Raw genomic sequence first — 13,019 nt, 5'->3', positions numbered from 1 at the left:
GCAGTATAGAAAAAGTAAAGTACGTCCAGAGCTGGTTTTGGTTGCTAAGGAGAAAACAGCCTGTAACATTTGATTCATTTGTTCTTTCTTTAGTGTTGGAACAAACAGTAGAAGCCTATTCTTACACTGCTTTAATGTTTTCCTGTGAGGGACACTGACCTATATGTTGTGCCTGTACTAGTGAATGGCAGTAATTAACACTGGGAACAGTGCAGTACACCCTGGGATGAGGTCCTGAATACAGTGCCACTCGCTGAATGAGAAGAGGCCAAAGGGTAGTGATAGAAAGCATGGAATACAACAGCACATCTGTGCGTCATCTGTGTCCCTGACATGTCACAGAATCACTAAGGTTGGAAAAGACCTGTAAGAACATCAAGTCCAACCATTACAAAAAAAAACAAAACACACCAAAAACCACAAAAAAACCCCCACCCACCCACGAAAACCACCACACACAAAAAAAACCCCCAACAACAACAAAAAAAACCCATACCACCCACACCACCCACACCACACAGCACCATGCCCATTAAGCCACGTCCCACAATGCCACATCCACATGCTCCGTGCATACCTCCAGGGAGGGTGACTTCACTACCTCCCTGGGCAGTCTATTCCACTCGCTCAGTAAAGAACTTTTTCCTAATATCCAGTCTAAACCTCCCCTGGCGCAAGTTGAGGCCATTTCCTCTTGTCCTGTCACTCGTCACTTGGGAGAAGAGACCAACACCCACCTCTCTGCAACCCCCTTTCAGGTAACTGTAGAGAGCGATAAGGTCTCCCCTCAGCCTCCTCTTCTCCACACTGAACAACCCCAGCTCCCTCAGCCGCTCCTCATAAGACTTGTGCTCCAGATCCCTCACCAGCTTCGTCGCCCTTCTCTGGACACGCTCCAGCACCTCAATGTCCTTCTTGTAGTGAGGGGCCCAAAACTGAACACAGTATTCGAGGTGCGGCCTCATCAGAGCCGAGTACAGGGGCACGATCACCTCCCTACTCCTGCTGGCCACACCATTTCTGATACAGGCCAGGATGCCGTTGGCCTTCTTGGCCACCTGGGCACACTGCTGGCTCATCTTCAGCCGGCTGTCAATCAACACCCCCAGGTCCTTTTCTGCGGGGGAGCTTTCCAGCCACTCGTCCCCAAGCCTGTAGCGTTGCCTGGGGTTGTTGTGGCCAAAGTGTAGAACCCGGCACTTGGCCTTATTGAACTTCATCCGGTTGGCCTCAGCCCATCCATCCAGCCTGTCCAGATCCCTCTGCAGAGCCTTCCGACCCTCAAGCAGATCAACACTCCCTCCCAACCTGGTGTCGTCTGCAACCTTGCTGAGGGTGCACTCTATCCCCTCATCCAGATCATCAATAAAGACATTAAACAAGACCGGCCCCAAAACTGAGCCCTGGGGGACTCCGCTTGTGACCGGCCGCCAGCTGGATTTCACCCCATTCACCACAACTCTCTGGGCTCGGCCGTCCAGCCAGTTTTTTACCCAGCGAAGAGTGTACCTGTCTAAGCCACGAGCCACCAGCTTCTCCAGGAGAATACTGTGGGGAACAGTGTCAAAGGCTTTGCTGAAGTCCAGGTAGACAACATCAACAGCCTTTCCCTCACCCACTAGTCAGGTCACCTGGTCATAGAAGGAGATCAGGTTGGTCAAGCAGGACCTGCCTTTCATGAACCCGTGCTGGCTGGGCCTGATCCCTTGGTTGTCCTTCATGTGTCCCATGAGTGCCCTCAAGAAGAACCTCTCCATAATCTTCCCTGGCACCGAGGTCAGGCTGACAGGCCTGTAGTTCCCCGGATCCTCCTTCTGGCCCTTTTTGTAGGTGGGCGTCACATTGGCAAGCCTCCAGTCATCCGGGACCTCCCCGGTTGACCAGGACTGTTGATAAATGATGGAGAGCGGCTTGGCAAGCTCCTCCGCCAGCTCCCTCAGCACCTTTGGGTGGATGCCATCAGGCCCCATAGACTTGTGGGTGTCCAGGTGGCATAGCAGGTCGTTAACTGCTTCCTCCTGGATCACGGGGAGTTTGTTCTGCTCTCCATCCTGGTCGTCCAGCTCAGGGAGTTGAATACCCTGAGGATACCTGGTGTGGCTGTTAAAGACTGAGGCAAAGAAGGCATTAAGTACCTCAGCCTTTTCCTCATCCTTCGTGACAATGTTGCCCGCTGCATCCAGTAAAGGATGGAGATTCTCCTTGGCTCTCTTTTTGTTGTTAATGTATTTATAGAAGCATTTTTTGTTGTCCCTCACGACTGTGGCCAGGCTGAGCTCTAGCTGGGCTTTTGCCTTCCTAATTCCCTCTCTGCATGTCATCTCTACCCTCCCTCAGGAGTACAGACATCACGACAAGTCCTCAGACCTGCTGTCCTAAACTAACCTCTGTTGCTCAAAAAAGCATTTCTTGTCATAAAATCTGTAGATATTAAAGTTTTACATTAACTTAAGAACTTCCAATCACATGAAAAGAAGACAACAAAAATACGTTTTCTAGGGCAAGCAGATCTGATGGAGAAAAGCATATGAAATGCCCAAATGCTTGAACTGCTTGAGCCAGTTTTGAGGTCCCTGGGAACTTCTGGAAAAACGTCTGTTTAAACTCTTAGCAGTTCCATATCTTGAGTCAAGATTTGGTCTTTATGTGAAGAGCACATTGGCACCATGAATTTGGGAGCCTGGCTTTGCTGAAGTACAAACTTTGCAAATTGTGAGACAGTTACCATTTTACAGGACCCATCAGTACAAGAATGCTTTCTTTCACACTTCACAATCAACGTTTAAAAACATTCACGAGAGCAGTTACCAAGACAAACTTCTGCACATAGTTCTTAATCTGCTTGTTGTAACAAGGAATGAGAACTCACAAAGATAAAAAACTGGGAGACATCCAGCAAAAAAGATAATTCGTTTTTTCTCCTGTTTTGCCTGTTAGTGTCCTGCCACATCACGCCCATTCCGGCAGTCACATTTGTTTCAGCCTTTGATGTACTGATCTGGAGATGATGAGTTAATAAAAATTAATGGCATGGACATTCTTTTACTCCTTATAGGAGGAGATTTAAAAGCCAATTTACTCCTCCCTTTAAGTATTACAAGGATATTTAGAATTCTTTTTTCAGATTTGCCCTGAAAACAATCAAAACCTCTTTACAAAATTCCTGTGTGTGCTGTGAGTGGCATTCTAGATCCTTAGATCCCACTTACAGTCACAAAAGCAGATCCCATTTGAAGTCACAAAAATTGTGACCAAGATAGTGGTTGCATTTCTTAGGTCAGATAACAAAGCTCAAGCTCCTAGGTGATGCATCTATGTTCTTGCAGATACTGGACAAAAAATTCCAAATCAATCCACTGGTAAGCATAACAACAGGCAAATCTTGACTGAGTAATAGAGTTATAGGCAGGAAAAAAGATGTCAGCTATCTGCTAATTTGTTCAGTTTTAGGCAGAAAAGCACAAGGCATTCAAGAATCGCATAACCAAACTATGACAATTTGCATTTCAAGAGAAGATTATAATAAACACAAATGTTTTCTATATGAAAATGTGAAATGTTTTCTAAAATTTTGATCTGCATAATGAAACAAGTATTGTGATACACATGAAAATGAAATCTAAGTCAGAAACACTTTGCACCGTACCTGAGACAATTAGAAATACGCAATGCGTATTAGCAGTATTTTTCATGAGGGGTTCCCACATTTAATAACCCTGTTCTTTTGAAATATATGGTCTCAATTCCTTGAAAAACTGGAAAAATAACCCCAAACCTTCCACAGTATTGAATTAATTTTCCTAATAATATGCACACAATAGCCAGGACTGATAGCTCCTTCACCCAGTCTGGTTTTAGTAACACATTTAAGCATAGAACCTGAGACCGTTCCTTCGCAGAAGCTACAGACAGATTAATCAACATAGGAAAAAAGCCCCAACTCAGTAATTAACTGTTACGAACTTTAGCCACCTATATCCTTAGTTCCTGGAGGTAAATGTTTCATTGGTATTGGTTACTTCTTTAGTTCTTGCTGCATCTTCAGTAAAGATTAGTCACTGCAGATGGAGAGGGATCAATTGGGAGAGTTTAATGCTGGAAAAAGGTACTGTGGAATTGTATGATTTGCTGGAGAAACACTGCACACTCTTGCCTTGTACAATACTTACATGATTACAAGCAATGCAGTCTTTTAGGTAGTTATTTTCTGGAATTCAAATGTGAAAGGCTCAAGAAGGAAAAAAAAAATCTGAATAGGTTTGTGAAATATTCTCATTCTTGAAGCTAATACAGTATCAGGAAATACATACCAATCAAATGTATACAAATCTATTTAACTGTCATATGGATATGGAGATGTTTACAAAGAAGCCACAAGGCTTAGCAATCCCATTAAGATATGTGATGTATTCATTGAAACTATTTTACATCAGCAGAATAATTAGCAAACTTAGGGTTCGTAGCTCAAATTCAACAATATGCTCTAAGTATTAAATTTTAACTACCATTACATAGTAATATTAATCTTTTATTAACTAATGTGTGGTATTTGTTATTTACAGATGGATGGCTAAAAATAACTCAGAAAGAACAAAAGACCTTAGTGATTTGTTTGACATGTGAGTGTATTCTGTGACGTTCTAAAGATAATAAACAGCTAATAGCATACATACAGAAATTTTTTGGGATAAAAAGGATTTCATAAGAATCTGGTTATCTGGCAACATCATCTATGTTTTTTCAATGCATCAACAGGAAAAAAAAATACTTTAAAGGGAGCTTACACAGGTAAATCCAGTTACTAAAAACTTGTCATTATAATAAACCAAAGGCAAAGACTAAAGTCTGTATTCTGCTTTCACTGAGATTGCTGCAACAGAAGATTGACCTTGTGTTCTCAGAGACAGGATTAGACTTAATTTGTCAATTTCTACCTATGGAATTCTGAGTAATGGTATTACCTGTTAATTAAAGCAGTATATAAAGAAAATAAATAATAATCACATTCCAGGCAAATAAAATTCAGTTTCACTTTATTCAAGGTGAAGGGGGTGCAGGGAGTGTGGAAACCAAAAGGGCCATGCCATGCAAAGCCATGCAGCTGAACAAAAAGAGCTGCAGACAGTTAGACTTATAAATGTTTTATCAATGTGTCTGACATCTTTGATTCTATGTTTGGTTTATCATTGATTTCTTAGAGGTAATTCTAACCCTTAACAAACTACTACTGAGAACCCAAATGACATTTCTCAAAGGTATTAAGTTCAGGTAACTGTTCTTCAGTACTTCAGTAAAGGCCATGGTATACTTTTAAACACCACAGTAGACAGACCTAAATGCCTACATTTTAATTTTTATTAAGATCCCCTTGTCTAATTGCATATACATTTTTAATAAAAAATAATATATCTATTCTGCCTTCTTGTTGAAAAAAATACGCATATCGCAATAAGGAATGAGGCACAGCAGAGTGGACATCTCAAATGACTTGCAGCAATCCAGAAAACTAGACAATGGCGTAAGTCTGAACACCTTTCTTCTTGCCCCAGGGTGATGTATAGTTAAAACAGAGAGAACTGGTGTCTGCCAAGAAGTGGCAAAATTCAATCATGACTGTGTGGAGAAAGCGTAAGGAAAAAAACAAAAGAAAAAGATACAATTTACTGACTAGAAAAAGGGAACTACAGAAAATCATGTTATTGTTACAAGTGGAGACAAGGAGGGAGTTAGGGAAAAGGTCCCATGTTGACTGTTGAACACTTCCAATATTTTAGTTCTAGTTAGCACACAAGATCAAACTATTTTATGCTCTGCAGGAAAAATGCAATTTGGGGGGAATTGTTATGTTTTCCAGAACATGAGTTTAACCACAGACACACACACATTTAAAATAAATCCTTCAACAGTAATGGTTAAATTGCACAAATATTACTGAAGAGCTAGCTGAGATTTGAGAATCAGGAGTTTGTTGGCAAAATAAATCTAAGAAAGTTAAGAACTGGAGAGAATATTAATTGAAATACAGGCTCTGTGGAGACAAAATATTTAGAATAGAGTAAATTGAAATGCTACACAAATGGGAATGTACAAAGCACTTGCAAGAGGTACTAGAAGTGAAAGTTGCAGCAGATACTTAGTAAATACTGGGGATAGAAAGAGAGAGGAGACAATTAACACAGTAATCAAGAATCAAGATCATGATGAGGCTAATTGAACTATCATGCCTAAGATGAAAAGTGATACATGAAAAACAAATTACAGATACAGAATGGTACTCAGTGCACTTAATAACACTACTTATGTAAGGCAAAGTATTCTATTAGTTTGGCATGATCATAACCTGAGTTAATACTCTTGGTACGTGCTTGGTGTACAAACAAGTGGAATAACACAGTCATTGTCATAGTTTGGAATTCTCTTATAATCTTTTGATTCAATTTACAATTTATGGGAAGAATTACATATCTTTTGTAACCTGCTAAATGGTTACTAAACACCAAAGACAAGACTTACAGTAAATGAAAGAACTGCAATTGTAGGTTAGCATGCTAGTCATTTTAGATTTTACAATAATGTGACAATTTGGATATCTCAAGCACCACCAGCAACGTCAGAATTAAATACTGTAGCTATAAATGTTCCAAACAATTGTTTGGAAAGAATATTTTGGCAGCAGATACTTACTATATGTACCAGATATTTTGAAGACTTTGATATATGAATTTATGGAAACCTTCATGTAACACTGTACTCTTCCCTGTAGTTTTTATATCAACTGCAGTAAACAGCCATTCAACAATACTATGACTACCGCATCTAAGAAATAAGCAGAATTGCACACATTCAAGTTCTCCTTATTAAAGTTCTGCTGTCTGGCTATGAAACAAAAAAGTTTCACTGGGTAAGAAAAGTTGATAAAAGCAACTGTGAAATATTATATTTATTATTTAATATAAATTTGACTTTATTGGTCACTTGCTTAGCACACAATACTGTGTAATCCAAGGCATTTATTTTTGGTATGCAACAGTGCACTTATAACCCCATAGACTCCTTTTTGAATTGCAAGACTGTTAATCATTTTTATTTAAAATAATAGGCTTTAATTAGTATTTTTAGTGCAGAGATATATTAATTCTCCCCATTATACATTTCTGTAAACTGTTATATTTTCTGTGAATATTGATAGAGGTGCTGCAAGGTTTCCTTGAGTAGAATATAAAAAAAGTTGACACTAAAAGTGATGCTGTATTGTAAATTCATTGTGACCTGGTCCATTCATTTACAAAAAGAAAATAATATTGTTAGCTACGCAGCCACTCCTGTGATCATCTAAATTACACTTCTCTGGTCAGTAGCCTCCTTAGAATTTGAGTTGTAAGACTAGTGATTATTAAGTGAATATATCCTTTGATAAGGAAATTTGAATTTCAACACTGCCTCAAGTCTAAGAAAACTAAGACAGAAACTAAGTATTGATTTTCAGAATCAAATCAAAACTGAAAGATTTGCTCTGAATAGCATCACAAGAATTATTCCAGAGTTCAATTTCAATATAAAATGTAATGGTAAAATGAATTAATTTTACACTGTATTTATAAAAAATGAAATCTGGAATTCTTACGTTTAAAAACCAAACCAAACAAGCCAAAACTTGGAAGAATTTTTTTGATCACTAGATTATTTTTTTTTAACTTAACGTCATCTGTTTTTGTGATAGAGCCATAGACTGTTGTGACCATAATAAACAATTTCATAAATCTTCCGTCCCTCCTGTTTTTGCTTTTGTTTCTGATATTTAAATAGTTCTGCTTGTTAAAGAGGAATTAAAAGGTAGCTGTTCAGTGTTCTTCGCATCTTGGTGCTTCTTCATTCATTACAATTTTGGTTGATTCTCTCTCACTTCTTCCAGTTTAGAAAGGATCCACTGTGTGAAGGAAAAGGAAAAAATAAAAATGTTTCCTTGGTAAAAAACATACAAAGCAGCTGCAAATTAGATTGGGTTGGCCAGACCCTTCACTACCTCCTCTCCTCCTAACTGAGTTTTAACACAGTGCTCAAAATTCTACTGTAGATTATAAACCACTGATTTTCTCACAGGAAGATGGAGGCATTTAAGTACCAATATCTGACATGGAATACCACAGCTAATTAAACTGGCTAGCTTGATATTTCAGTTTCCTGGTCTGTATTTCAATGAATAATATTTAAAAAAAAAATAAATTACATCATCATTTTACCCACATCATTATTAATGCTCTGCATTAGTCTGTAACTCTAGACGCACAGATGACAATAGAGAATTAAGAATAACAAAAGACGGAGGACAAGAATAGGTTGCAGCAATGTGATAATACAGTTATTTAGAAAGAAGCTTTCTTTAACTATATTTGGTTTCTTTTCAGGAATTTCAAATTCACATGTTTACTGAACATGGAAGGGAAATTAAGTTTCCCAAAGGGAAAAAAGGGCAGTTACATGGATATCTATGATAAGAGATGAAGTTATAGAAAAGGATTGCCATGAGAAAGCTGCATAATGCTTTCAAGAAGATGAGTGGATTATTACAAATCAGATTCTGTTACCGGATCAGGTTTTATGTTACGGATCTTTAGGATCCCCTCCTCCCCATCATAAGCTCACCCCCTCAAGGAAACCAGAGCTTCTGTTTAGCACGATGCTGAAGATTTGAAAGAACAATTGGCTGTTCAAGAAATTAGTATTCACATCAGAATATGGCACTTCTCACAGATGGAACAACCTTGTAGTGTCCACTAGACTGACACAACGTTCACAAAGTAGTGTCACTGAAATAACCTCATACCCTTTTCACTATAAAGGGTGCAAGTTTCATTTTCACTGTTCCTAAAACACTCCCCTCAGTGTCATTCCTCTATATACCCAAGCTCAAGTGTCACACTTGCGGAAGTGAGCCATAGGCTAAACAGCCCGGAAGCGACTCTCAAAGACTTACTTTCTGTAAGATAGCCCCTAAGGCCCTGATGGCAATTTTTGAATGAGTCTGTCAAGTATTCCTTCTCTAAGTTAAAACCACATTCCTTACCAAGCCTGTCTGACAGTGACCTTTCCCCTCATATTCGCACTCCTGTTGGGTTTGTGAGGTTCAAAGGCCTTTCTAGGAAAATACGCAAACCAATGTTTTTGTCAAAAGTGCACAGAACTTTTTCAGCTTTCTTTTCCTTGCTGAAGACTTACGGTATACATAACATGATGCATTCATTTGATTTTTGGTATTGTTCCTGATTTGGCTGGAGCATAGATGGGATTCCCTTCCCACACAGACTACTGGACCTCAACACCGCCCCTGCCCCATCACAGCCAAAAAGACAAAAAAAAAAAAAGAGGAGCTCAGTACCGCCAAAGAGTATAGACAAGTCAAATTCAGCATGGGGCCCTCAAATATCTTTGCAGTATTTGTAATGCTTTTTGAGGTAAGATCAAAAGGTATCACTCAGCTGTGGTTAGAAACTACCCTCATGAAGACAAAAGCAACTTAAACTGATGAGGATGCAACCTTTGCAGGCTGTTTCAAAGAGTGGTCCCCCTGGTACCACATCCCACTGGTGTGAATATATAAAAGACTGATTTATTTTTTGTGAAAATAATTAGCTATGCTAGTAAAAACAAGGCAGAACTTTCACAACCCGGCTACCTCATAGTTCTGAACGACTCCTACTCTCTCTGTTGTAGTTAAAACTAGTGATGTCAAAATGAAGAGATAATATAGAATGTGTGTGTAATAATAGTAGTAGTATCGTATATCAAATGAACTATTTGTGTTTCTATTAGGGATTTTCTTCATTCTTCAACCAAAACTGTATTTTGAGGAACAAAGGAATGATATACCCCCCACCCTGGAATTAAACTGGGAGTAATTTACAAATATTGCTTGTTCTATTGAAACATAATATTTTAATTCACATTCTTTATTGTTTAGTTTTTGTTAGCAGTACTGTTAAATCAGCCATTTGACAGACAGTTATAATTCCAAAGATTTATATAAGGAAAAGTTTGGTGTTGGGATTGAGTATTTTTGAAATTCAGTACTGAACAGATCATGGCTGTTTCCATCTGTGTAATGGCTATGTAGAAATACTGAATTTTAAATATACATGGTAGTTTCAGGTTAAGAATATTTGTGTTTCACTTTTTGAGCCGAATTTAGCACAGTATAATTGTAATAGTATTTCGACTTTACCTTAGCATCCTCTGGACTTTTAAAATTAATGATTTTTCCAAATTCTTTGGCATGGAACACAGACTTAACTCGTTCCTAAAGAAAAAAAAAAAGTAATGCGAAACTGACATTTCTTCAAACTTTACGACTAAGTTATTTACCATTAAGGCAGCTATATGGTTCAGACAGCAACGTGTACCCACTACACTAATCTGAGTATGTTCACATTGCATGCGCATACCCTGAGAAACTTCATTTTCTGCATGAAAGCACAGTGGAGTGGAACACCCGAGCAATAACAGACTTCCCTTTTTACCATGGAGTCCCTGGAGACTGGACTATAAAAGCGTGCGGGAACGGAAGGCAGATAATGGAGTATGCGGGGTAAAAAAATCCAGTACTCCCTAAGGTTTCAAGTTTTCATTCTTTAAGTCATTACCTGGGTGGACATTCCACCAATACTGACTTGCAAGTAGTGGTCTTAGGTAGTGAAAATAGCAACTTAGGCTTCAGAAATAAAATGTAAGCAGTGAGTTTTGTTGTATCACCATTCTCCAAACTATGAATACACCACAAACTGGCGTTCAAACAAAACAAATTCCCAGGGCTGAAGGGATAAGTTCATCTGCGAACACCAAGTCACCATTCTGCTTAGAACAGTCAGAAGTTCTCTAGTTATCTGAGGAGTTTTGCCCATACCAAATTTCAACTCCCTTCTCTGAGTGCATCTCAACTACAAGAGAGATCAAGTATTCAAAAGGAGAGAGATCAGGAATTCAAAGTTCAATGTTAGTAACACAAAAAGAAAACAAAACATGATTAGGTTAACATACCTTGGCTTCAATGCGTAATCTTCTGCCATCGACGATGAATGGCTCTTTGGTAAATTCATCATAGGTGTATTGCCATTCACATGTCAGCTGTCCAAATGTCCCTTTTGTCACAAATAACACACCACTAGACACCAGAAAATAAAATTAGTAATTTAAAAATTAATGTACAATTACTTAAAAGTTATCATTAACCTAACTCTAGTGAAGTCATTCATTGTTCCAAAATAGTTCTCATCTAATGAGAGACAACCATACAGCATACTTTACAAAAGAGTGAATTTTGAACTTTCCTCTAACTTATTTAAAATAGTATGTTTCATAGCAAAATTGTAACACTACTTCTAGCTGTATTTCTACAAAAAGTTGTACAGACTTTTTATTTGAGAAGCATGCCTGATACTCCACTGTTAGATATTATTGACTCTGTTCCTGTATTATACTTTTTTCCTTTAATATTCTAATTTATAAGTGAATCCCACAGTTCCATTGACTTCAACCTAACCAGATTTATAACTAATCTTTCTCAGCTAAGGAAATCATAAAACCAACATTCCTTTTCTCTCCTTACACAGAGAAATTACTATGAGACTCAAAATAGAAATTACTATGAGACTCAAAATAGAATAGTCTTGTTGAACAATGCTGCTGTTGAACAAGATTATTAACAGCACACTAAGTATGCTTTCCCCATTATTTTATCTACATACATAATGACAGACATGTCAAAGCATAGATCAACAATTATCAAGGCATGTGCACTTTTATGATAGTTTTAAGTACTTATTCTTCAAAGTCAAAACTGTTTACCTTTTTGTCACCATTAACAGATCTGTACTGTTGACCATAGCATGTGCAATATATCTGAGTTTTGCAAATCTTCCGTTTTCAATTTTCTAAAACAGATAAAAGTTTTATAGCTTTGAATATGCTAGTATAAATTCATGTAATAATTTTGTGCTTAAAATGTATTTATCCCCAAAAAGTATAAATTTAAACAGAGCACGTAGCACATTTCAGGACTCGGTTTTCTACGTATTTTTAGTACATGCCGAACTTCTGGTAACTAATACAGTTCTGAAACAACAAAAGAAATAAAGATTCATTTCCTATTTTATGTCAAGTCACCTCCAAAACGTTGGAGTAATTACCTCTGGGAATAAAACTATATTTAACTGTATACAAGAACCCACCATCATGTAGACAGTGGGACTTAATAATGCACTTGAGGTAATGTTTAGCATTTCTCCATATACTTTTGTTTCCCCCTGAACTTACTTAATCTTTTCCTGCAATTGCCGTGAATATGTAGCAGAATATTCTTTAATGGCAATACATTTAAAATATTGATGACAGCAGATGAATACTTTTTAAAAACAGAGGCTCTGTAACTTCAACATGACTTGGCAATTTCTGACTTTCTGAGCAATGAGTGATTAAATTAGTGAACAAATTAAGATTGCTGCATCTTAGACTGCTTGCGTACTTCCGATCTGTTACAAATTGGAAGCAAAAATAGATTAGTATAAATCAGTATGATTCCACAAACCATTAACTACAAACATACTGCTTCAGATACTTATGCCAATATTTAAAAACCATGTAGGTCAGTTCTCAATGCAGTTAAAATAGCAAAACCATGTAATGAGTATTCATCACCACTGTAAAATGATAAAGACATTTAATTAGACCTACCCTACAACTTCAAATCTGACCATATGGATAACTCCACTTGCCCAGATTTTTTTTTAAATTATGCATTCCCTCAAAGATGCTGATTCTTTAGTGACTAAAATGCAAAAACATTTGAGTAATATGTTCCCAAAAGACAGCCTTCCAGAAAGCTCTCAGAAAGTTCAGATTATTGCAAGCTCTCAGAAAGTTCAGAGTATTTCTCTCTCCCTAACCCCCTTGGGCTACAAAATCACAGCTATTGATCATCTGCCTACCTACGTAGGTCACTGATTGAATTTATTTCTGCAAGAGCTAGT

General features: G+C 37.9%; 1 protein-coding gene across 1 annotated transcript in view; it reads right to left on the bottom strand.

Moving 5' to 3' along the window:
• Positions 1-7,620: 7,620 nt before the first annotated feature.
• The window catches only part of VPS13A (vacuolar protein sorting 13 homolog A), a 105,596-nt gene continuing 100,197 nt past the window's right edge, over positions 7,621-13,019 (bottom strand). Inside the window, exons 69-72 of the mRNA XM_059833918.1 lie at positions 11,839-11,924; positions 11,032-11,155; positions 10,220-10,294; positions 7,621-7,927 (exon numbers count right to left, since the gene is read on the bottom strand). Of these exons, the coding sequence (XP_059689901.1) occupies positions 7,877-7,927; positions 10,220-10,294; positions 11,032-11,155; positions 11,839-11,924 (336 nt within the window). The 3' untranslated portion in view covers positions 7,621-7,876. The remainder of the gene's footprint in view (positions 7,928-10,219; positions 10,295-11,031; positions 11,156-11,838; positions 11,925-13,019) is intronic.

Source organism: Gavia stellata, chromosome Z (assembly GCF_030936135.1).
Source record: "Gavia stellata isolate bGavSte3 chromosome Z, bGavSte3.hap2, whole genome shotgun sequence".
Taxonomy (NCBI): domain Eukaryota; kingdom Metazoa; phylum Chordata; class Aves; order Gaviiformes; family Gaviidae; genus Gavia; species Gavia stellata.
Note: the sequence above shows the minus strand (reverse complement) of the source record. Positions and strands in the feature narration are given on the sequence as shown.